Source organism: Diaphorina citri, unplaced genomic scaffold (assembly GCF_000475195.1).
Source record: "Diaphorina citri unplaced genomic scaffold, Diaci psyllid genome assembly version 1.1 scaffold121, whole genome shotgun sequence".
Classification (NCBI taxonomy): Eukaryota; Metazoa; Arthropoda; class Insecta; order Hemiptera; family Psyllidae; genus Diaphorina; species Diaphorina citri.
In genome coordinates, this window is record NW_007377558.1 from 309,385 (window position 1) to 333,596 (window position 24,212).

Below are 24,212 nucleotides of genomic sequence, written 5' to 3' on the forward strand. Positions count from 1 at the left end.
TATTATTATAACCCATAATAAGAAGTAAAATATGGACTTTATATTTAGACTTTAGACACCCACCAACCTCAGTGGTGTAGTGGTTAGCGCGGTGGACTTCGGATCTGGAGGTTGGTGGTTCGAGTCCAAGTCATTTCATGAAATTTAGCGTTGTTTATTAAGCAGGGAACGACATTTGTGACAAGCATTTATGCTTAACACAATTAATATTCCTATATTTAGACACCTATGTTTTTTCCAAATTATTATTATTATTATTATTATTATTATTATTATTATTATTATTATTATTATAACCCATAATAAGAAGTAAAATATGGATTTTATAGTTAGACACCCACCAACCTCAGTGGTGTAGTGGTTAGCGCGGTAGACTTCGGATCTGGAGGTTGATGGTTCGAGTCCAAGTCATGTCATGAAATTTAGCGTGGTTCATCAAGCAGGGAACGACATTAATTTGTGACAAGCATTTATGCTTAACACAATCAATATTTCTATATTTAGACACCTATGTTTTTTTTTTCAAATTATGATTAGTTCTACCTGATAGTGTGTGTGTACCGTTCAGTTTTACCTGATAATGATTGGCTGGCCCAAAGCCAGCCGTTCCGAGAATGAACTTTAAGACTAAGCTGGTCTACTCTCTGTGTAAAGTCCACCAGCCAGACGAAAAAATCAAGATAGCAAGATTCTATGCAAATATCTTTGTTAAGATACCTATAAAGAATTAAGAAGATAGCAAGAGTCTATGCAAATTGCAAATATCTTTGTTAAGATACCTACCTATAAAGAATTAAGATAGCAAGTTTCTATGCAAATATCTTTGTAAAGCTTTGTAAAGAATCAAGATGGCAAGATCTATATTATCTTGATGTCCGGATTCAAGATTCATGTTATCTTGATGTCCGGATTCAAAATTCATATTATCTTGATGTCCGGCTGTCGGATGTGTGGTGGATTTCAGTCGGAATGGAAAATCCAACCCTCGTCTCAACTCAAAAATGACAGAGGTAGAATCAACCTCAATATGACAGAGGGAGAATGGGGAACATTTTACTTACCCAGACTGTTTCTGACATGTAAAGCATGTTTCTTTACGGCGAAGGAGGTTACAGGGTTAGCGAGAATGTAGGTGAACACTCTGGCCTTTTTTTTACTATTTTTTTGACCATCTTGGAATTCATATTGACATACCTTGAACCTTTTATGGCCGATCTTACCACTGAGCTGAGAGTTAGCACGATGTGAAGGGTTTTCTTTGACGTCACCCATTTGATTTACACAGGATTTATATCTTAAACTTTGGATTCCAATCTGATAGAGGTATACTACGGGTACGGGATGGACATACTACGACACAGACCACAGGAGTCTATAATGTAGCAGTTGTTTCATTGCTACGAAATAAATACGACGGTGAAACAATCTTTTTTTTTTTTCTTTTTTTCATCAAACCCGGGCGAACTTTGTGCATGATGGGCAGTTCTCCCGTCGATGAGTCAACAGTTTCCGAACCATGTAACCATTTCCCAAAAATGGCCAACCAATGAAACATGGTCCCAACTGTTGATTCCATCTACTTCCATCCCAACTACAATATGAGATCCCAACTACAATATGAGATCCCAACTACAATATGAGATCCCAACCTAACGGCAAGGGAATTCAACGGCCAACGATATTTGGTTCAAATAAAATCCCTTCCAAAACCTTCACGCCACCCTGTCGAACATACGAACACACATTTCTACCTTTTTTTTACCTCGCCGTCACCCACCAGCGTTTACAAAAGGCTTTTCTTTCCCATGTTTCTACTTATGTTCGGGTTATTGTTAACATGTGAACAGATTTCGCCCTATCCCCGTCGGGCCCCGTCAGTTCTTTGTTTGGCATTGTGGCTCTGAACTTTCCTGTCTTAACACTTTGGATGCCGAGGCTATGCTCGGAACTCGGGGGTCAAGTTTGTGCGACTTCTGGTGGATTTCACCAACCTTCTTTTTAGCCCCTTCGCTTAACAGGCTGTTGGCTTACCAGGCCTTCTAAGGACTGAAAAAATATCGGTGAAATCCAACATTCGAGCAAATATATATGCTATTAGAATATGTGTCCCTCTTTATTGAGGTAAATACAAATTTAATATGCATAAGGTTTAAACAACAATGGAGCAGTTGCAAATGGGTAAAAATTATAAATAAATGGTTGATTCCTAGTTGGGAAAAATCCAAATCCGAGGTCAAAACTCCGAAAAAATAACTGTAAAAGGTCGAAAATTCAATTTTTATTTTCCTTTCTAATGAAAGATTCAAATATGTTGTGACGTCAGACTTTACGCAGTTGTTTTTTTCGTCCGCTAGGTAGCGCCAGTATGCAAGCACGCTTGCGGAGGAGCAAAAAAAATGCGCAGAAACGTATGCGCACAAACACATTATGGTGTTGCCTGCGAGAGAGCTTTGCTCGGGACATTTGATGTGACGTCATCGTGTACGGGAGCGTATGCCGTGACGTCAAAGTTCAAGATTCACCCGTATTTTTTAAATCGATTTATCTCGGGATCTAGAAGTCGTAGTAGAAAAATAAAAATTCCGTTGGTCCTCATTTTTCCTGCTCTATGACTTTAAAACATCACCCAAGTAAGTGCAACTGATCTATTCAACAAGAGTCCATTCAATATTGAGACATTTTCGAATGATACGAGTTGTGGACAGGCAGGGCTGACAGGGCCATCTCCAATTAGATTAGGTACCGTAAAATTGGGTGGATAGAAACAAAACTTCCATGATTTTTCCGTCCGGCAACACTGTTTACTACGAATCGATAGCTAGGTACGAAATCGATCTTCTCATTGTAATGTAAACGAACCTTAATATAAAAATGGTAACAAAACAGCGGGAAAATTTAAAAATCATGGAAGTTTTGTTACCGTAAGTACATTAGGGGGTTGGCATTCAAGGTGCTATGTCCACTGACTGATGAAATTTTGTTTGGTCATAATAATACGGACACAACTTTTGTTAAGAGAAGTATCTCCAATATCTCCATGCTAGAGGCGGCATTCAATGTATTAACATTAGAAAAATAACAAAAGAAAATTTTGAAGGAGAAAAAATGATATCCTGACAGTGTACATAGGTTCGGTATGAAGCTGAAAGGAGAAAAGAGATTTATAGGTAGGATGGAGAAAGTTGAACGACCGAGAAAAGTTTTTTTTTTTTTTTTTTTTTTTTTTTTTGAGGTTTGACAGAGGGGACTGTAACTGCTAAGGTCTTCGTCCCGGAAAGAAAGACAGCCGTTCCGAGAACGAACCTCAACTGTATAGGATAAAATCCATCCCATTTGGGAAACGAAGCCACAACCTAGCGCTTGCAAGGCAGACGGGCTACATTCCGAGATAACTAGGCTGACTTTTTCTCATTCAATTTTGGACCTGAATTCCTGATCGGTCCCAAAATTTTACACAAAATTCAGGCTGTCTCTGAGGTTCTGAATTTGTATGAATGCCGTGAAACTTTTTGATTATGCAATGTGCAAGACAAAAGTAATAGTGGATGTGCCGAAATCACACCGAAGCCAAACCTATACGACATGAGATAAGCCAGTTGGAAAAGTGAAGAAAGGGGAGGTAAGAGAAGAGACAAAAGTAGAGGAGAAGAATTGGCTGAAAAGGATGGGAAGAGTCTCCTACTGAAGAGGAGGAGGAGGAGAAACAGTTGCAAAAGGAAAAAAACAATAAAGAATGGGAGAGTCTGAGAGAGGAGAGAAAGGAATTGGAAAAGGGAAAAAGGGGAGAATGGGAATGCATGAGAGAAGGGAGGAAAGACTAGTTGAAAAGGGGAAAAAAGGAGAGGAATTGGAGAGTATGAGAGAGGAGAAAAGGGAGTTGGAAAAGGGAAGAGAGGGGAGGTAGGAAGAGAGAGTATGAAGGAAGAGAGGAAGAAGGAGTTAGAAAAGGGAAGAGAGAGGAGGTAAGAGGATAGAGTATAAAAGAGGAAGGAGGAGGAAAAAAGAGGAGAGGGAGGAAGAGGAGGGGGGAGTTGGAAAATTTTAATAAGATTTTCTCTCGGGATGGACTTTGCGAAACTGTGAATTATAGTGGGGGAAGTAATTTTCTAGTGTGCTAATAACAATGTTTTTGCAGTATTTCTTCTCTTCTCTTCTCTCTCTTCCTCTTCGTCTCCATTCCCTCCATAAATCTCTACTTCTCTTTCTCTTCTTTGCCCTCTTCTCCTTTTTAGTCCGTCCTTCCTTTATTATTACGATAGTAATAACAAAAGGTATAGTGGACGGGCTATTGTATTCGCTTCGGTGTCTGTCTGTCAGTCTGTCGGTCTGTCTGTACCCATAGAAGGACTTATCCAAACCTAGTCGACATATATATCAAATAAAGGTCTTTTTACCAGGAAAACGAAAGTGGTGGTGCAAACTTTGTCCAGAAAACCATAAATCCAAAAAACCAAAGAAATGGTTTTTGGGGGATTTTTTTCGCATTTTCTCACACAAATGAGCACTGATCTTGAAATTTGTCGCGACGACCTATGAACTCAAAGCGAGAAAATTTTAGATAACACTTCAGCCGATCATTTAAGACCGGTTTCAGCGTCACCTATGTTAAGCTACGCCAAGCAAGGCCAATAAATATATGGGTGACTTAATCATTATATTGGGAATAAAGGGAGAACGGGCTCTAGTACTGATTTTAAATCATTAGGTACATGAAAGTAAAATCAAATCAATAATAATAATAAACTGAATATATTAAACAAATTAGGTAGGTAGGTACATAGACTGATTTTCTCTAATCACGATTGAATAAACTACGGGCTAAAAAATTCCCGGAGGGACGGACCCAGCTTGTTCATTCTTGTCCCTCTTCCTTCTCTTCCCTCTTCTTTCTCTTCCCTTTTCGTCTTCTCCTACTACTCCTCCATAAATCTCTACACACTCCTCTAATAAGATTTTCTCTCGGGATGGACTTTGCGAAACTGTGAATTATAGTGGGGGAAGTAATTTTCTAGTGTGCTAATAACAATGTTTTGCAGTATTTCTTCACTTCTCTTCTCCCTCTTCCTCTTCGTCTCCATTCCATCCATAAATCTCTACTCCTCTTTTCTCTATTTTTTTTTCTTCTTCTTCCTTTGTGATTCCCTACTTCTATGATTCTCTGTTTGCTTCTCATCCTCCTTCTTCTTCATTTTCTTCATATTTTTTCTTCTTCTTCTTCTTCTTCTTCTTCTTCTTCTTCTTCTTCTTCTTCTTCTTCTTCTTCTTCTTCTTCTTCTTCAACTCCTCATCATTCTCCTTCTCAATTTCTTTCTTGATAATTATTTGGTTCTTTTTCTTCTTCTTCATCTTCTACCTTCTCTGTACGTTTCTATCATTCTCCTTCTCAATTTCTTTCTTGATAATTATTTGGTTCTTTTTCTTCTTCTTCATCTTCTACCTTCTCTGTACGTTTCTTCTTATTCTTAATATTACACGAATTGTTCGCTCTCGCACTTTCTCCTTCTCTCTTTCTCTCTCTCTCTCTCTCTCTCTCTCTCTCTGATATTTTTTTTTCAAAACCACACAAATTAATATGAAAATTGAATATTTTCTTTGTTAAGATACCTATAAAGAATTAAGATAGCAAGTTTCTATGCAAATATCTTTGTAAAGCTTTGTAAAGAATCAAGATGGCAAGATTTATAAATAATAATAATAATAATAATAATAATAATAATAATGATAGTAACAATTTATACATCCTAATAAAATTACCTGGGTGGGACCAAATTAATGGGAAATTTATTTTCGGCATAGGTAATTAGGTATGAAAATTTTTCGGGGAAATATGTACGTGCTTTGGACTCAAACTCAAAAAGGGAGCGTCGAGTAGTTATATAGTTATACGTGATTTTCAGGCAAATTTCCCTCGTCATCCCTATTTCATCCCTGTCATCCCTCCTTCCATCCCTTTTCCCCTAGCTGCCTCCTGTTTTTCCCTACGCGTATTCAAAATTCAAATATTGGGAAATTATGAGGAATAATTAATTGAAATTGAAATGTAATAGGTAGCTATCTACCTATGAATGTAGTTTTAAATAGTAGGTACAGTGAAATTATTATTACACTTTCCGTATCTCTCTTGCTCTTCGTCTGGGAAGTCCTCAGTGCTCACCTCACATCGCGCATGATGCTGGACGCGCATCTCGCCACTCCCAATTAAATGACATAATCTGTAGAGCATTGGTGTGGGGGTAAACACAGTAAAATGCCGCAAACTCGGATACCTCGGCCATATCATGAGGAACACGGAAAGATATGGTCTTCTCCAACAAATCTTGCAAGGTAAAATCAATAGCAAGAGAGGTCCCGGCAGAAGAAGAATCTCGTGGTTGGCTAACCTCAGAATCTGGTTCGACAAATCATCAGCCGAACTTTTCCGGGTTGCCACCAACAAGATAAAAATAGCCATGATGATCGCCAACATTCGGAACGGATAGGCACTCAAAGAAGAAGATTGGTGTCTGCCGGAGTTCCATCAGTGTTGGAGCCAGTAGGATTGCAACGGGATGACGGTCGCAGGCCAGATGGAATGTCTCCAGTGCCATGGAAGGATGGAAAATGTGTTGTGTAGAGCATTGGTGTCTGCCGGAGTTCCATCAGTGTTGGAGCCAGTAGGATTGCAACGGGATGACGGTCGCAGGCCAGATGGAATGTCCCTAGTGCCATTGAAGGATGGAAAATGTGTTGTTTGGGATGCGACCCATCACTAGAAATTTCAGCGCGGCATGCGGGCAGAGTGGCCGAAACTCGGGCGTCGCAGAAAAAGGCCAAGTACACGCAGATTGTTGAAGACTACTTATTCGTTCCATTTTCGGTTGAAACCCTGGGGCCATGGTCTGAAAGCACGGAATATGAAAATTGCCTGGTGATGGTGATTGTGATGACAATGGTGATGATCATAAATACACAATAATTATAATGTCGGTAGGTATTTAATTAAAATGAATGAAATCATACGAACTGCCGTGTTCAAACGGATACGAGTATTAATAACCTGTATAGCTAATTGAATCAAACTAAAATAGAGCACTTTTATCTACAACTAGGTAATTAATTCAATTATTTTATCAGAGAAAGAGAGAGAGAGACAGAGAAAGAGAGAGAGAGAGACAGAGAGAGAGAAACAGAGAAATATTAGTTAGAGAGAGAGAAAGAAATATAGTCAGAAAGAAGAAAGACAGTTAGAGAGAGACAGAAAGAAAGATAGGGAAAGAAGGGGAGAGAGAGAAATGAATTAAGAAACAGCAGAAAATTGGAGAGGAGAGGAGAAGAAGGAGAGGAGGAGAAAAGGAGGGGAAGAAGGAGAGGGGAAGGACCATAACTCGGTTTAAGTCTCATAACTTAGCTTTCTAATTGCCATTGTAAATTTTACCTCCCCAACAGTACTTAACTCGGAGGTATACGAATAATGGCTGCATACTACTTGCGGTCACAATGTCCTTTAGTTTTTGTAAAATTAATAATAATAATAGATAATCATAGTCATTGTAAATTTTACCTCCCCAACAGTACTTAACTCGGAGGTATACGAATAATGGCTGCATACTACTTGCGGTCACAATGTCCTTTAGCATTCTAGTTGTGTAAGAGTGTAAATAATGGATTCCTGCGTAAGCTGTGCCCACACATAGTCGACCGGTCGTCGATCGACGAGATGAATCTATGTTGTCGAGGCAGTGTGGACGGTTCAGTCGATATCAATCGACGGCCATCAACCATGTGTGGACACACATTAAGGTCATGTGTGGACACACATTAAGGTCAAGGTTTGTCCAGTGCCCTAACATAAACCTTGGACAAAAATTTGCACCCTTTTGTTGCAAATTGATAGGTAGGTAAGTTTTCAAAGGGTTACTTTCTGATGTTCAAAGGGTTACTTTCTGTTGTTCCTAAATTAACTTGGGTCTCTTATCGCCCATTAGATGAATGACATACGTCCTGTGACATAAAAATGCTACTACACAGACCACACGAGTCGAATGTGGGGGGTTGTTTCATTTCTACAATAGAAAATCCGCGGTAAACAGAACTATTCTTAAGAAATCCAATAAAAATCCACTTTTTTCACCTGACATTTTCGGTAACAAGTTGATCGAAACTTTTTCCCCCCTGGTATATTTCTGAACAATTTGATCGCAAGTGGTAACCAGTTATAAGAATAATATACGGTCGTTTTCGTAGGGAGAGAGAATTTAATCATAGTAAAAAAATGACTGTTTTTTTCGTATCAATGAAACAACTGCTACATTAGACGCATGTGGTCTGTGTAGTAGCATGCCCATCCCGTAGTATGTTCCTCATCAGATGGGCGAAATAATGCGTACCTTTTAAAGTTGTACACATAGTCGACGGCCTTTGATCGACGAGGGGAATCGATGTTGTCGATGCAGAGTGGACGGTTCAGTCGATCATTGGTGGATGTCGATCGACGGCTGTCGACTATGTGTGGACACAGCGGGCACGGTTTTAAGAAATCCACCTTTTTTCACCTGACATTTTCCGGAACAAGTTGATCGAAACTTTTTCCCTCCTGGTATGTTTCTGAACAATTTGATCGCAAGTGGTAACCAGTTATAAGAATAATATACGGTAGTTTTCGTAGGGAGAGAGAATTTACACCCTTACCAAAAAATAAATTATACCACTCCCTCCCCTCTCTCCCCTCTCCCCTCCCCTTCACTTTGTCCTCCTCTTTATCATTCTATTATTTTTGCCTCTGATTTCTTCTTTTTCTCCTTTTTCTCTTTCTCCCCTTCCTCCACTCCTTTCTCCTCCTCCCCCTCCTCCTGCTCCTCCTCTTCCTCCTCCTCTTTTTCTGCTCTTTATTCTTTCTCGTCCGCTACCACTCCTCCTCATTCTTATCCTTCCTCACCCCCTTTCTCTTTCTTCCTTCTTCGTATTCTCCTCTTCCTCTCCTTTCTACCTTCTCCTCCCCTTTCTCTTCCCTTTGTTCTTTCACCTCTTCCTAATTCTTATCCTTCCTTACCCTCTTTCTCTTCTCTTTCTTCTCCTCCTCTTTTTCTCTTGCTCCTCCTTTTTCTTCTTTCGCTTCTCTTTCTTCTCACAAACTTCTCACAGTTACAATATTTCCATCGACCGTTGCGCTTTTCTTTGTCGTTTCAATCTGTTCTCGACAGGCAACCTGCTATTAAGGCGATATTATTATTATTACTATTAGGTATTATTATTATTATTATTTACTTTTTAGAGTTTATAGAGGGAACTGAAAAAATCAATAGCTCACCCCTAAAGGGGATTTAGCTAAAAAAAAAAGAAAAAAAAAAAAAAAAAAAAACAGAGGTCTTATCGTCCCCAAATCGAAGAGAGGACAGCCACTTCACTATGGTAGACCTCGGTATATGGTACCGTGCAGACGGACCTTTTGACCGTAGCCCTGTCAGTTCTACCTGATAGAGTGGTGTGTGCTCATCAGGATTAGTTCTACCTGATAGGTGTGTGTGTACCTGTCAGGTCTACCTGATAGTGTATGTGTGCTCATCAGGTATTAGTTCTACTGATTAATAGTGTTGTGTACCTGTCAGGTCCTACCTGATAGTGTGTATGCTCATCAGGACATTAGTTCCTACCTGATAGTGTGTGTGTACCGTTTCAGGTTCTACCGATATGAATTGTGCTGGACCAAAGCCAGCCAAGCGAGCCAAGCCAGCCGTTCCGAGAATGAACCTTAAGACTAAGCTGGTCTTCTCTCTGTTTTAAAGTCCACCAGCCAGACGAAAAAATCAAGATAGCAAGATTCTATGCAAATATCTTTGTTAAGATACCTATAAAGAATTAAGAAGATAGCAAGAGTCTATGCAAATTGCAAATATCTTTGTTAAGATACCTACCTATAAAGAATTAAGATAGCAAGTTTCTATGCAAATATCTTTGTAAAGCTTTGTAAAGAATCAAGATGGCAAGATTTATATTATCTTGATGTCCGGATTCAAAATTCATATTATCTTGATGTCCGGCTGTCGGATGTGTGGTGGATTTCAGTCGGAATGTAAAATCCAACCCTCGTCTCAACTCAAAAATGACAGAGGTAGAATCAACCTCAATATGACAGAGGGAGAATGGGGAACATTTTACTTACCCAGACTGTTTCTGACATGTAAAGCATGTTTCTTTACGGCGAAGGAGGTTACAGGGTTAGCGAGAATGTAGGTGAACACTCTGGCCTTTTTTTTACTATTTTTTTGACCATCTTGGAATTCATATTGACATACCTTGAACCTTTTATGGCCGATCTTACCACTGAGCTGAGAGTTCGATGAGTCAACAGTTTCCGAACCATGTAACCATTTCCCAAAAATGGCCAACCAATGAAACATGGTCCCAACTGTTGATCCCATCTACTTCCATCCCAACTACAATATGAGATCCCAACTACAATATGAGATCCCAACCTAACGGCAAGGGAATTCAACGGCCAACGATATTTGGTTCAAATAAAATCCCTTCTATACCTAACTTCCACGCCACCCTGTCGAACATACGAACACACATTTCTACCTTCTTTTTTTTACCTCGCCGTCACCGACCAGAGTTTACAAAAGGCTTTTCTTTCCCATGTTTCTACTTATGTTCGGGTTATTGTTAACATGTGAACAGATTTCGCCCAATCCCCGTCGGGCCCCGTCAGTTCTTTGTTTGGCATTGTGGCTCTTAACTTTCCTGTTTTAACACTTTGGATGCCGAGGCTATGCTCGGAACTCAGGGGTCAAGTTTGTGCGACTTCGGGTGGATTTCACTGTGACGTCAGACTTTACGCAGTTGTTTTTTTCGTCCGCTAGGTAGCGCCATATGCAAGCACGCTTGCGGAGGAGCAGAAAGAAATGCGCAGAAACGTATGCGCACAAACACATCAATGTGTTGCCTGCTCGGGACATTTGATGTGACGTCATCGCCTACGGGAGCGTATGCCGTGACGTCAAAGTTCACGATTTACCGGCCTTTTTTTTAATCGATTTATCTCGCGATCTAGAAGTCGTAGTAGAAAAATAAAAAAATTCCGTTGGTCCTCATTTTTCCTGCTCTATGACTTTGAAACATCACCCAAGTAAGCGCAACTGATCTATTCAACAAGAGTCCATTCAATATTGAGACATTTTCGAATGATACGAGTTGTATACAGGCAAGGCTGACAGGGCCATCTCCAATTAGATTATAGGTACCGTAAAATGGGGTGGATAGAAACAAAACTTCCATGATTTTTCCGTCCGGCAACACTGTTTACTACGAATCGATAGCTTGGTACGAAATTGATCTTCTCATTGTAATGTAAACGAACCTTAATTTCAAATGGTAACAAAACAGCGGGAAAATTTAAAAATCATCGAAGTTTTGTTACCGTAAGTACATTAGGGGGTTGGCATTCAAGGTGCTATGTCCACTGACTGATGAAATTTTGTTTGGTCATAGGTAATAATACGGACACAACTTTTGTTAAGAGAAGTATCTCCAATATCTCCATGATAATATATGCGGCATTCAATGTATTAACATTAGAAAAATAACAAAAGAAAATTTTGAAAGAGAGAAAAAAAAATGATAATCCTGACAGTGTACATAGGTTTTTTTTTTTTTTTTTTTTTTTTTTTTTTTTGAGGTTTGACAGAGGGAACTGTAACTGCTAAGGTCTTCGTCCCGGAAAGAAAGACAGCCGTTCCAAAAACGAACCTCAACACTGTTTAGGATAAAATCCATCCCATTTGGGAAACGAAGCCACAACCTAGCGCTTGCAAGGCAGACCGGCTACATTCCGAGATAACTAGGCTGACTTTTTCTAATTCAATTTTGGACCTGAATTCCCAAAATTTTACACAAAATTCAGGCTGTCTCTCCGAGGTTCTGAATTTGTATGAATGCCGTGAAACTTTTTGATTATGCAATGTGCAAGACAAAAGTAATAGTGGATGTGCCGAAATCACACCGAAGCCAAACCTATACGACATGAGATAAGCCAGTTGGAAAAGTGAAGAAAGGGGGGGTAAGAGAAGAGACAAAAGTAGAGGCGAAGAATTGGTTGAAAAGGATGGGGAGAGTCTCCTACTGAAGAGGAGGAGGAGAAGAAACAGTTGCAAAAGGAAAAAACAATAAAGAACTGTCCCATTCTTCTGAGAGAGGAGAGAAAGGAATTGGAAAAGGGAAAAAGGGGGGAGAATGGGAATGCATGAGAGAAGGGAGGAAAGACTAGTTGAGAAGAATTGGTTGAAAAGGATGGGGAGAGTCTCCTACTGAAGAGGAGGAGGAGGAGAAACAGTTGCAAAAGGAAAAAACAATAAAGAATGGGAGAGTCTGAGAGAGGAGAGAAAGGAATTGGAAAAGGGAAAAAGGGGGAGAATGGGAATGCATGAGAGAAGGGAGGAAAGACTAGTTGGAAAGGGGAGAAAAGGAGAGGAATTGGAGAGTATGAGAGAGGAGAAAAGGGAGTTGGAAAAGGGAAGAGAGGGGAGGTAGGAAGAGAGAGTATGAAGGAAGAGAGAAGGGAAGAGTTAGGAAAGGGAGTAAGAGGAGGTAAGAGGATAGAGTATAAAAGAGGAAGGAGGAGGAAAAAAGAGGAGGAAAAGAAGAGGGAGGAAGAGGAGAATGAAAGTATTGCAATCGGTCCAAATTTTCAAAATCGGGAAATGGTTGGAAATATCCGTTTTGGGATCCCCTGATGTCAAAAAAGTGCTTTTTAGCCCATGGTCTGTACGTACGTACATACGTGACGTACGTACTACAGGTTTAAATGGGAAAAGTAAAAAGTTGTATACAAAATATCTCAAGAACTGTTTGTCGTAGAGAAATGAAATTTGATATGCTATCCCGGTATGGTCCAAGGACGCGACTGTAACAATTTGGTAAAAATCGGACAATCACTCATCCAGATATCAACCAAAGTCAATGTTGCTTCGAACTTCGAAAAAAATCAAATATTTTTCATACTTTATATTATGATTCCTTATTACATGGGGAGCATTTTAAGATATAAAATTTTCAACCAAAAAACGCTCGGTTTTTTTTTTCAAATACGTATTCCGCAAATGTAATGACTGTAACAATTTGGTAAAAATCGGACAGTCACTCATCCAGATATCAACCAAAGTCAATGTTGCTTCGAACTTCGAAAAAAAATCAAATATTTTTCATACTTTATATTATGATTCCTTATTACATGGGGAGCATTTTAAGATATATAATTTTCAACCAAAAAACGTTAGGGATTTTTTTTTCCAAATACGTATTCCGCAAATGTAACAGAAAGTCGTGTGATGTTCACACCAGATTTTTACTTTCTATATTTTTCCTTTATTTTTGAATAGCACAACAGAAATTGTTTTTCTTTTCAAAAGCCCCTTTTAGAATTCTCATTATCCTAATACCTATTACCTAGGTGCCTAGATTTTTTTATACATGAATTTATTTCAAAAAGGGGCACGGCCTTGATTTCTATTAGGCCAGAAAAGAAAGATAGGATAGGAAAAAGTTAGCCGTTCCGAGAACGAACCTTATCTGTTTAGGATAAATTCCGCCCCAAGTGGGAATCGAACCCGGGGATTGGCGCTTACAAGGCAGACGCGCTACCCTTCAAGCTAACTATGCTGACTGAGTAGGTAATTTCATTGAATTTTATTGGGAGGTCTATTCTACACGTTGGCATAATAATAATAATAATAATAATAATAATAATAATAATAATAATAATAATAATAATAATAATAATAATAATAATAATAATAATAATAATAATAATAATAATAATAATAATAATAATAATAATAATAATAATAATAATAATAATAATAATAATAATAATAATAATAATAATAATAATAATAATAATAATAATAATAATAATAATAATAATAATAATAATAATAATAATAATAATAATAATAATAATAATAATAATAATAATAATAATAATAATAATAATAATAATAATAATAATAATAATAATAATAATAATAATAATAATAATAATAATAATAATAATAATAATAATAATAATAATAATAATAATAATAATGATAGTAACAATTTATACATCCTAATAAAATTACCTGGGTGGGACCAAATTAATGGGAAATTTATTTTCGGCATAGGTAATTAGGTATGAAAATTTTTGGGGGAAATATGTACGTGCTTTGGACTCAAACTCAAAAAGGGAGCGTCGAGTAGTTATATAGTTATACGTGATTTTCAGGCAAATTTCCCTCGTCATCCCTATTTCATCCCTGTCATCCCTCCTTCCATCCCTTTTCCCCTAGCTGCCTCCTGTTTTTCCCTACGCGTATTCAAAATTCAAATATTGGGAAATTATGAGGAATAATTAATTAAAATTGAAATGTAGTAGGTAGTATCTACCTATGAATGTAGTTTTAAATAGTAGGTACAGTGAAATTATTATTACACTTTCCGTATCTCTCAAGAGAGCACAGAGGACTTCCCAGACTAGCGAACCCAGACCAATATTTGAAACCCAGACGAAGAGCTTGCTCTTCGCCTGTGGGGTGAGCACAGAGGGAAGTCCTCTGTGCTCACCCCACAGGCTCACACAAGTGTCTGCGGTGATCGGGTATCAGCTGTTGGTAAACACGGCTTGTCTTGTGTAAAAAGTGCTGGACGCGCATCTCGCCACTCCCAAATAAATGACATAATCTGTAGAGCATTGGTGTCTGCCGGAGTTCCAACAGTGTTGGAGCCAGTAGGATTGCAACGGGATGACGGTCGCAGGCCAGATGGAAGGATGGAAAATGTGTTGTTTGGGATGCGACATGTGAAGATAGGAGAAAGCCAGCCGTTCCGAGAACGAACATTATCCCATCAGAATAAAATCCGCCCCGGGCGGGAATCGAACCCGCGGCCTAGCGATTACAAGGCAGACGCACTACCAACTAAAACTAAACTAACTAGGCTGGCGAACCACCAACATTTAGACCAAGCTAATACTAGATTGGTGTTGGTGAACACTAAACAATACATAGGTATCTATTATACTTAGGTACATACTGTATTTTATTTCTTATCTTTTTGATTTCTCAATATTGCACTCGTGGTGTAATCTTATTGTAAAGAATCTCTCTCTCTCTCTCTCTCTCTCTCTCTCTCTCTCTCTCTCTCTCTCTGTCTATCTATCTTTCTCTCTCTGTCTGTCTCTCATATTTCTCCAACGGTCTGTTTATCCTTCTTCTTGTTCTTCTTCTTCTTCTTCTCCTTCAAATTATTTTTTTTTGTCCTTCTCCCCCTTCTTTCTCCACTTCTATTTCCTCTCTCTCTCTCTCGTCTTCTTCTCCTCCTCCTCTTCCTTTCCCTCTCCACCTCCCTCTTTCCATATTTCTCAATTCAGGGTCATTAAAAATGCAGGGAGTCTGTTGTTTTTGTTCGGGGAAATATTGGAGAAAGAGCAATATAAAATCGGAAAAGAGAACATTCAAAAAGGAAGCGGAGGAGAAATGGAAGACTGCTCCTCCTCTTTCTTCCTCTTCCACGTCTTTTCTCACCCTTCTTTTTCTTCTTTCATTTTTGAACTAAATATTTTCCATTTCATACCATTAGATATTTATTTGTCAATGTAAAAATTTGGCTTGCTTTGCATGCTTTATGAAATGGTTTCAGTGTTAGTTCTTTAGTTCTTTTACTTACTGCTCGGACCACAGTCTGAAATCTCTGAATACTCTGAAACAAGTAAAAAAAAGAATCCTTTTTGTGCCCTCGGCCATCAAATAAACTTTGATGAGAGAGAGAGAGAGAGAGAGAGAGAGAGAGAGAGAGAGAGGGAGAGAGAGAGAGAGAGGGAGAGAAGTGGAGTAAGAAAAGAAGTGAGGAAAGGAGGGAGAAGAGGGAGATGTTGAGAGAGAGAGAGAAAGAGAGAGAGAGAGAAAGGAAATCCAAGACAACATTAGGGGAAGAAAGAGAAAAAGGAGAGAAAAAGAGGGAAGAAAAGAAAGAAATAGAGGAGAAAGAGAGTAGGAAATTATATAAAGTCTGTCTGCATTGCGTTTAAGATATGACATCAAGAGGAAAGTTTGGTAGCAGAGTTCAAACTGATGATTGTAAAAATAAAAGGAAAATAATAAAAAACAAAAATACTAGTTTTTTTTGTAATCCGTGAAGTCAAAAACTTGGATAATACTTACTACATACAGGGTGAATCAGAAAAGTTCTAGAAATGAAACACGCTGGGTAATTTTAATTTATTTTTATGCGTAGTTATGAGAGGCGTAAACCGACAAATCTAAAAAATTGAAAGAGGTCAGCCTAGTTAGCTTGGTTGGTAGAGCTTGTGCCTTTCAAGCCCGAGAAAGAGAGTAGGAAATTATATAAAGTCTGTCTGCATTGCGTTTAAGATATGACATCAAGAGGAAAGTTTGGTAGCAGAGTTCAAATAGTTATGAGAGGCGTAAACCGACAAATCTAAAAAAATGAAAGAGGTCAGCCTAGTTAGCTTGGTTGGTAGAGCTTGTGCCTTTCAAGCTTTAGGCCGCGGGTTCGATTCGCGCCAGGGTCGGATTTCATCCTGAACAGATAAAGCTCGTTCTCGGAACGGCTGGCTTCCTCCTATCCTCTGTCTTCCTAATCTCTTCGATTCCGGGACGATAAGACCATAGCAGTTACATTTCCCTCTGTCAAACCTCTGAAAAAAAAAAGAATCCAAGTTTCTATTGCCTGTCCTCCGAAAATCCTCAGAAAAGTGGCCCTTCTTCAAAAGACCTCCCTGTATCCAATCTGACCACCCTGTATATTTAAACTTTGGACTTGTAGCTAGTTATATAGTTATGTGGCGCCTTGTGGCTTTCTAAGGAAAGCTCGCGGCAGCCTACTTCTTCAATAAAATACAATGTTTATTGAACCTAGAGGAAAAAATACCTAAAAATTATTATTTTTTATTGAAATTTGTAAAATATCAAAGATAAAGCTCGTTCTCGGAACGGCTGGCTTCCTCCTATCCTCTGTCTTCCTAATCTCTTCGATTCCGGGACGATAAGACCATAGCAGATACATTTCCCTCTGTCAAACCTCTGAAAAAAAAAAAGAATCCAAGTTTCTATTGCCTGTCCTCCGAAAAATCCTCGGAAAAATGGCCCTTCTCCGAAAGACCTCCCTGTATCCAATCTGGCCACCCTGTATATTCAAACTTTGGACTTGTAGCTAGTTATAGTTATCTGGCGCCTTGTGGCTTTCTAAGGAAAGCTCGCGGCAGCCTACTTCTTGAATAAAATACAATGTTTATTGAACCTAGAGGAAAGAATACCTAAAAGTTATTATTTATTGAAATTTGTAAAATAAAAAAAAATTTTAACATAAAATAAAAAAAAAAAAAAAAAAAAAAAAAAAAAAAAAAAATCAGTAAAACATCAAAACTCTGTTCCGTGTTGATTTATGCCGGGCGTCTCTTCAAACTATTGACGTAGGTTTTTTTTTTTTTAAGAGGTTTGACAGAGGGAACTGTAACTGCTAAGGTCTTATCGTTGACGTAGGTTTTTTTTTTTTTAAGAGGTTTGACAGAGGGAACTGTAACTGCTATGGTCTTATCGTCCCGAAATCGAAGAGAGAAGGAAGACAGGATAGGAGAAAGCCAGCCGTTCCGAGAACGAACATTATCCCATCAGGATAAAATCCGCCCCGGGCGGGAATCGAACCCGCAGCCTAGCGCTTACAAGGCAGACGCACTACCAACTAAGCTAACTAGGCTGGCGAACCACCAACTTTTAGACCAAGCTAATACTAGATTGGTGTTGGTGAACAATAAACAATACATAGGTACCTAGGTATTATACTTAGGTACATACTGTATTTTATTTCTTGTCTTTTTGATTTCTCAATATTGCACTCGTGGTGTAATCTTATTGTAAAGAATCTCTCTCTCTCTCTCTCTCTCTCTCTCTCTCTCTCTCTCTCTCTCTCTCTCTCTCTCTCTCATATTTCTCCCACGGTCTGTTTATCCTTCTTCTTGTTCTTCTTCTTCTCCTTCAAATTATTTTTTTTCCCTCTCCCTCTTCTTTCTCCACTTCTATTTCCTCTCTCTCTCGTCTTCTCCTCCCCCTCTTCCTTTCCCTCTCCACCTCCCTCTTTCCATATTTCTCGATTCAGGGTCATTAAAAATACAGGGAGTCTGTTGTGTTTGTTCGGGGAAATATTGGAGAAAGAATAATATAAAATCAGAAAAGAGAACATTCAAAAAGGAAGCGGAGGAGAAACGGAAGAGTGGGAGAGAGAGAGAGAGAGCAAAAGTTTTGATCTTATTGGTTGATTCAGAAAAAACGAAAGGGAGAGAGGAGAAAGCGAAGGAGGGAGAGGGAAAAGAGAGAGAAAGAAGAGGGAGAGAAAGAGAGAGAGGGGATAAGAGAATAACAGAGGGATGAGAAAAAAAGGAGTGAGAGAGAAAAATGTGGGGGAAAGAAAGATAAGTAACAATAAAGGGAAAGAGGGTGAAAATTGGGAAAGAGAGAGAGAGTGAGAGAGAGAGAGAGAGAAACACAGAGAGGAAAATGGGACACAAGTTATTTTCAGAATTATTTATTTTATTTTTCAAGAGTCGCAATTAAAAGAGAAAGAGAGAGAGAAAGAGAGAGAGAGAGAGAGAGAGAGAGAGAGAGAGATAAGTACCCTAAGAAGAAGAAAAGGAAGAAGAATCTAGGCTGGAATCGAACCCACACCATCCTGATTAGATATGATAAGTCATTATTATTATTACCGAGTTAGGTTGTTCACTGTACTTGGAGTCTTGGACATAACCCTCCTGAGTAAAAAGGTCCCTAATGCCTATGGTCCTATACAAATCAAGGTACAAATTTACTGTCTACTTCTTGTTTGTTTTTTTTTGGAAAATTTAGTAAAAAAATAATAATGAAAAATAAAATAAAAATACGCGGTTCATAGGTGCGTAATTGCGTAATATGCCTGTTTGAACAACATCAAACGAACTTTAAAAAAAAAAAAAAATAAATAAATAAATAAAAAAATAATAATAATACCTATACGAGTATGTAATAATAATTTATTTTGACAAAACCATTCTCTTGAATATTAATTTAATCATAATTGTACCTCATAAATCTAAATATTTAGGCTCGTGTGAAATGCACAGATTAGCCAGCCTCTAGTTAGCTTGGTGGGTAGCACTCCAGCTTTCTAAGTGCTAGGTCGCGAGTTCAAATCGCAGCCGGGGTGTACTCTATCTTAAACAGATAAGGTACCTATGAATAATAAAGAGATTTAAGAGAAAGAAATGAGTTGATGAAAATTCACGATGTACAAGTACTGTACTCGCTGTTTAGAATGTTTAGAAGAAGAGGAAGTAATCGAGAGAGAGAGAAGAAGAGAAAAGAGAGAGAGAGAGAAGAAGAGAGAAGAGAGAGAGAGAAGAAGAGAGAGAGAGAGAGAAAAAGAGAGAGAGCGAGAGAGAGAGAAAGATTGGGGGAAGTTCAAAGTTTAGAGGTTATAAAAAAAGCGCGATTGTATCATTATTATTTTTTGGGATTTTTTATATATAATTTTATACCAAGATATAGGTAGGTACATAAATATTTCAGCACGTACACTAACTTGTTCTCTTTCTCTCTCTCTATTTCTCCATCACTGCCGCCAAAAGTTTCACACAAAGTTTTCATGTTTTTTGAAGGCCGATTAGACAGTTTGGTTGGAAAAAGTTGAGTCTGACAGGAAAAACTGGATGCTGATGAGAGGTAGTTATGAACTGAGGAAAGTTTTTTTTTTTTTTTTTTTGGCCCGAAATTTAAAAAATTTTAACGAACGGTAAGAGCTAGAGACTTGAAATTTGGTATGTAGATGTCAAATGTGACAAGGATGCGGCACGAAACTTTTGGTTAAGATCGGTGCAATGGTTGGCGGCATTTTACCGCTTTTTGGCGGTTTTCGGTGTAATTTAACAATATCTCGGGAACGGTATAAGCTAGAGACTTGAAATTTGGTATTTAGTTCACAAATGTGACAAGAATGCAACACAAAACGTTTGGTTGAGATTCCCTCCTGTTTACCAGGCGAGCGTCTTGACCACTACGCCACCGAGGCACTCTTAGGGAATTTATTGAGATTATCTAAAGATTCTAAAGAATTTGATTAGAGAGGTAAACATAGGTAATCCAAATGTTCAATGTCAATGAGGGAAGAAAATATCTAAGACCTAACCTGCCTACACTACGCTGGAGGAGAAAAATGCCACTGGCACTAATTTTTCTTACATTGCATGTTGCATACTCAAAGAGTTTCACGGCGTTCATACAATTCATAAATCTTGAACTTCATTCTAAACAGATACCTATTTAATTATGTAAAATTTACAATTATATATTTAATATTAAGTAGATATTATAAAGGACATTAAAGGTGTGTCCACACATAGTCGACCGGCCGTTGATCGATATCGACTGAACCGTCCACACTGCCTCGACAGCATAAATTCACCTCGTCGATCGACGGCCGGTCGACTATTTGTGGAAACTTCTTTGGAGCTACATTATTATGTGGTCAAATTCTGAAATAAATAAGTGGATAAATTTCTATCCCCCCGTTGCGTCGGGAATGACCCCGACTTGACTTCTTCTTCCTAATGGCTTACCTTATTTTCTATTTGACTAGGGTTCTTAGTTGGGGATTATTATTTACACCGACTCGAGTTAGTTGGGGATTATTATTTACACCGACTCGATCTAATTAATAATAATTCCCCTTCTTCTTCCTCTAAAGTGGCCTTTGTCCTTACGGCTCGCAGAGAAACGGACAGAATAGAAATAGCACGTTCAAAGGTTAGGAATTTTCATTTATTTGTTTCAATAATTTTAATTGATAATTGATTAATTAGTTTTATTTATTTTGAATATGATTTAACAATTTTTGACGGGTGCTGCTGGCAAAAAAAGTATTATTGTTTTTTTTTATTATTATTATTATTTTTTTTTTACCTTCCGCCTTTTCTATACAAAATACCTACCTACCTACCTACCTGATTTTTTTTAACTTAGCATAATATTTGTTTTATTTTTATTCCTAATTTCTGGCTTTCATTCTTTCTCTTGCCTTCCTTCTTCTTCTTCTTCTTCTTTTTCTCCTTCTTCTCCTTCTTCTTTTCCTTCTTTTTCTTCTTCTTCTTCTCCTCCTAAATCGGCCTCTTCCGTTCCCGCGGCTTTAGTCTAACTCCACCTCTTCTGTCCTCCACAGATGCCCAAGCTACAATCCAAGGTCACACGGAACAACACGTCAAAGCCGGAAGTACCATCAGCCTAGTATGTTCTGTCAATGTGCATAGTACACCACCAGGCAATGTCCTATGGTTCCAGGATACCAACAAGATCGACTTCGATTCACCACGCGGAGGTAGAATAGAATAGAATAGAATAGAATAGAATAGAATTTGAATTTTTTCCTCCTCCTCTTTCTTCCTCTTCCACGTCTTTTCTCACCCTTCTTTTTCTTCTTTCATTTTTGAACTAAATATTTTCCATTTCATACTACCTATTAGATATTTATTTGTCAATGTAAAAATTTGGCTTGCTTTGCATGCTTTATGAAATGGTTTCAGTATTAGTTCTTTACTTCTTTTACTTACTGCTCGGACCACAGTCTGAAATCTCTGAATACTCTGAAACAAGTAAAAAAAGAATCCTTATTGTGCCCTCGGCCATCAAATAAACTTTGATGAGAGAGAGAGAGAGAGAGAGAGAGAGAAGTGGAGTAAGAAAAGAAGTGAGGAAAGGAGGGAGAAGAGGGAAATGTTGAGAGAGAGAGAGAGAGAAAGAGAGAGAGAGAAAGAGAGAGAGAGAGAAATGTGCATAGTACACCACCAGGCAATGTCCTATGGTTCCAGGATACCAACAAGATCGACTTCGATTCACCACGCGGAGGTAGAATAGAGTAGAATAGAATAGAATAGAATAGAATAGAATAGAATAGAATAGAATAGAATAGAATAGAATATACCTTGTTTATCCCTTTAAATGTAAACGGATTTTTTTAATTTTTATCGCGCCTTCAGAGTGTGTTCACTCAAACGCATCGTGTGCAAAATACTTCAAGGTTTGTTATTATGATAAATACCAACGAGTACAAGAATCTAGTTTGGCGCGAAAGTGGAAATATTGGGAAGGTGGGAAACTATTATCCCATTGCCTCATACTGATATTCACTTTATCCAAACAGTCTATGGGATAATAATTTCCCACCCTAAAAACCACTAAAATAAAATAAAACTGTATAAAAAACCTAACACTAACCCCATATAGACCATAAAAATGCATTTTTTAAAAGAAAAAAGCGACCCTTTGTATTTTGCCCGTTAAAGGGTTATCCTGCTCGAATGAGACTAAAAAGTCCCTTTACCCCAGCAGTCTAAACAAGGTCTCGTGTATTTTATGGGTTTAATATTGTACAATGCATAATTATTACAATAGACCTTGCTTAATTAAAAAAAAAAAAAAAAAATCGTACTTTTGCGTGGAAAAACTTTGCTCATAAAGGTCCGCCCACAAGTCCACACATAGTCGAACGGCCATCGATCGATGTGACTTCCGTCGATCATGTGTATTTAAATAATCATTGCACAGGAAAAACCTTGAAAGCCAGCCTAGTTAGCTTGGTTGTTAGCTCACCTGCCTTGTGAGCGCTAGGCCGCGGGTTCAATGCCCGCCCGGGGCGAATTTTATTCTGGAAAAAAGGATGTGGGAACGTCCACGTAAGATGTTCTTTCTCTCGGAAAGGCTCGCTTTCTTCTCTTTTCGCTCCCGGGACGATAAGACACCTTAGCAGTCTGTTACAGTTCCCTCTATCAAACCTTTTGGGGGGGGGGGAATCTCTCCTCCAACGACCTCTTCTTCTTTAAATTAAAACTTTGTTATTAGAGGGTTAGGTTTAACACAAAAACTATACCTGTATCCCATCCAACGCCAGTCCAGCCAGTGTGTATGTCCATGTGTTGAATGGTAAGTATCGTGCGGGTACTAGTTCCGAAGTCACGTCAATGGAAAATTGCTACAATGAGAAGCTAAACACTGACCAGTGTTATTAGAGGGTTAGGTTTAACACAAAAACTATACCTGTATCCCATCCAACGCCAGTCCAGCCAGTGTGTATGTCCATGTGTTGAATGGTAAGTATCGTGCGGGTACTAGTTCCGAAGTCACGTCAATGGAAAATTGCTACAATGAGAAGCTAAACACTGACCAGTGTTATTAGAGGGTTAGGTTTAACACAAAAACTATACCTGTATCCCATCCAACGCCAGTCCAGCCAGTGTGTATGTCCATGTGTTGAATGGTAAGTATCGTGCGGGTACTAGTTCCGAAGTCACGTCAATGGAAAATTGCTACAATGAGAAGCTAAACACTGACCAGTGTTATTAGAGGGTTAGGTTAAACACAAAAACTATACCTGTATCCCATCCAACGCCAGTCCAGCCAGTGTGTATGTCCATGTGTTGAATGGTAAGTATCGTGCGGGTACTAGTTCCGAAGTCACGTCAATGGAAAATTGCTACAATGAGAAGCTAAACACTGACCAGTGTTATTAGAGGGTTAGGTTTAACACAAAAACTATACCTGTATCCCATCCAACGCCAGTCCAGCCAGTGTGTATGTCCATGTGTTGAATGGTAAGTATCGTGCGGGTACTAGTTCCGAAGTCACGTCAATGGAAAATTGCTACAATGAGAAGCTAAACACTGACCAGTGTTATTAGAGGGTTAGGTTAAACACAAAAACTATACCTGCATCCCATCCAACGCCAGTCCAGCCAGTGTGTATGTCCATGTGTTGAACGGTAAGTACCGGTACTAATTCAGACAACTGTTACATTAGACGCATGTGGTCTGTGTCGTAGCATGTCCATCCCGTAGTATGTCCCTCATCAGATGGGCGATAGGAGAGACGATACTTTCCATTTAAGTGCTGGGTCAATAAGGGAACACTAGAAAGTAACCTGTTGAAATATTCGCAATCGAAAATTTAACCACATTAAAAGTAAAATACCTACGCTATTCCTGGGTTAAGTCGTATTCAAACAGTAGTAGGGGTGGTAGAGAATGCCATAGGCATTAACCCCACCCTTGATCAAACTTTATTTTGTATTTATATGTATATACTTTTTGTTACCATCTGTAAATTTAATTTAATAAAGTTTGATCCAATTGTGTAATAATAATAATAATAATAGTAGGTATGTTACGGACA

The 24,212-nt window shown here is 38.4% G+C and overlaps 1 protein-coding gene across 1 annotated transcript in view; it reads left to right on the plus strand.

The window, feature by feature from the left end:
• LOC113465515 (lachesin-like) overlaps positions 1-21,366 on the plus strand; it is a gene marked incomplete at its 3' end in the record, with an annotated part of 26,195 nt that extends 4,829 nt beyond the window's left edge. Inside the window, exon 3 of the mRNA XM_026820089.1 lies at positions 21,211-21,366. Coding sequence (XP_026675890.1) covers positions 21,211-21,366 — 156 coding nt within the window. The remainder of the gene's footprint in view (positions 1-21,210) is intronic.
• Positions 21,367-24,212: the final 2,846 nt, after the last annotated feature.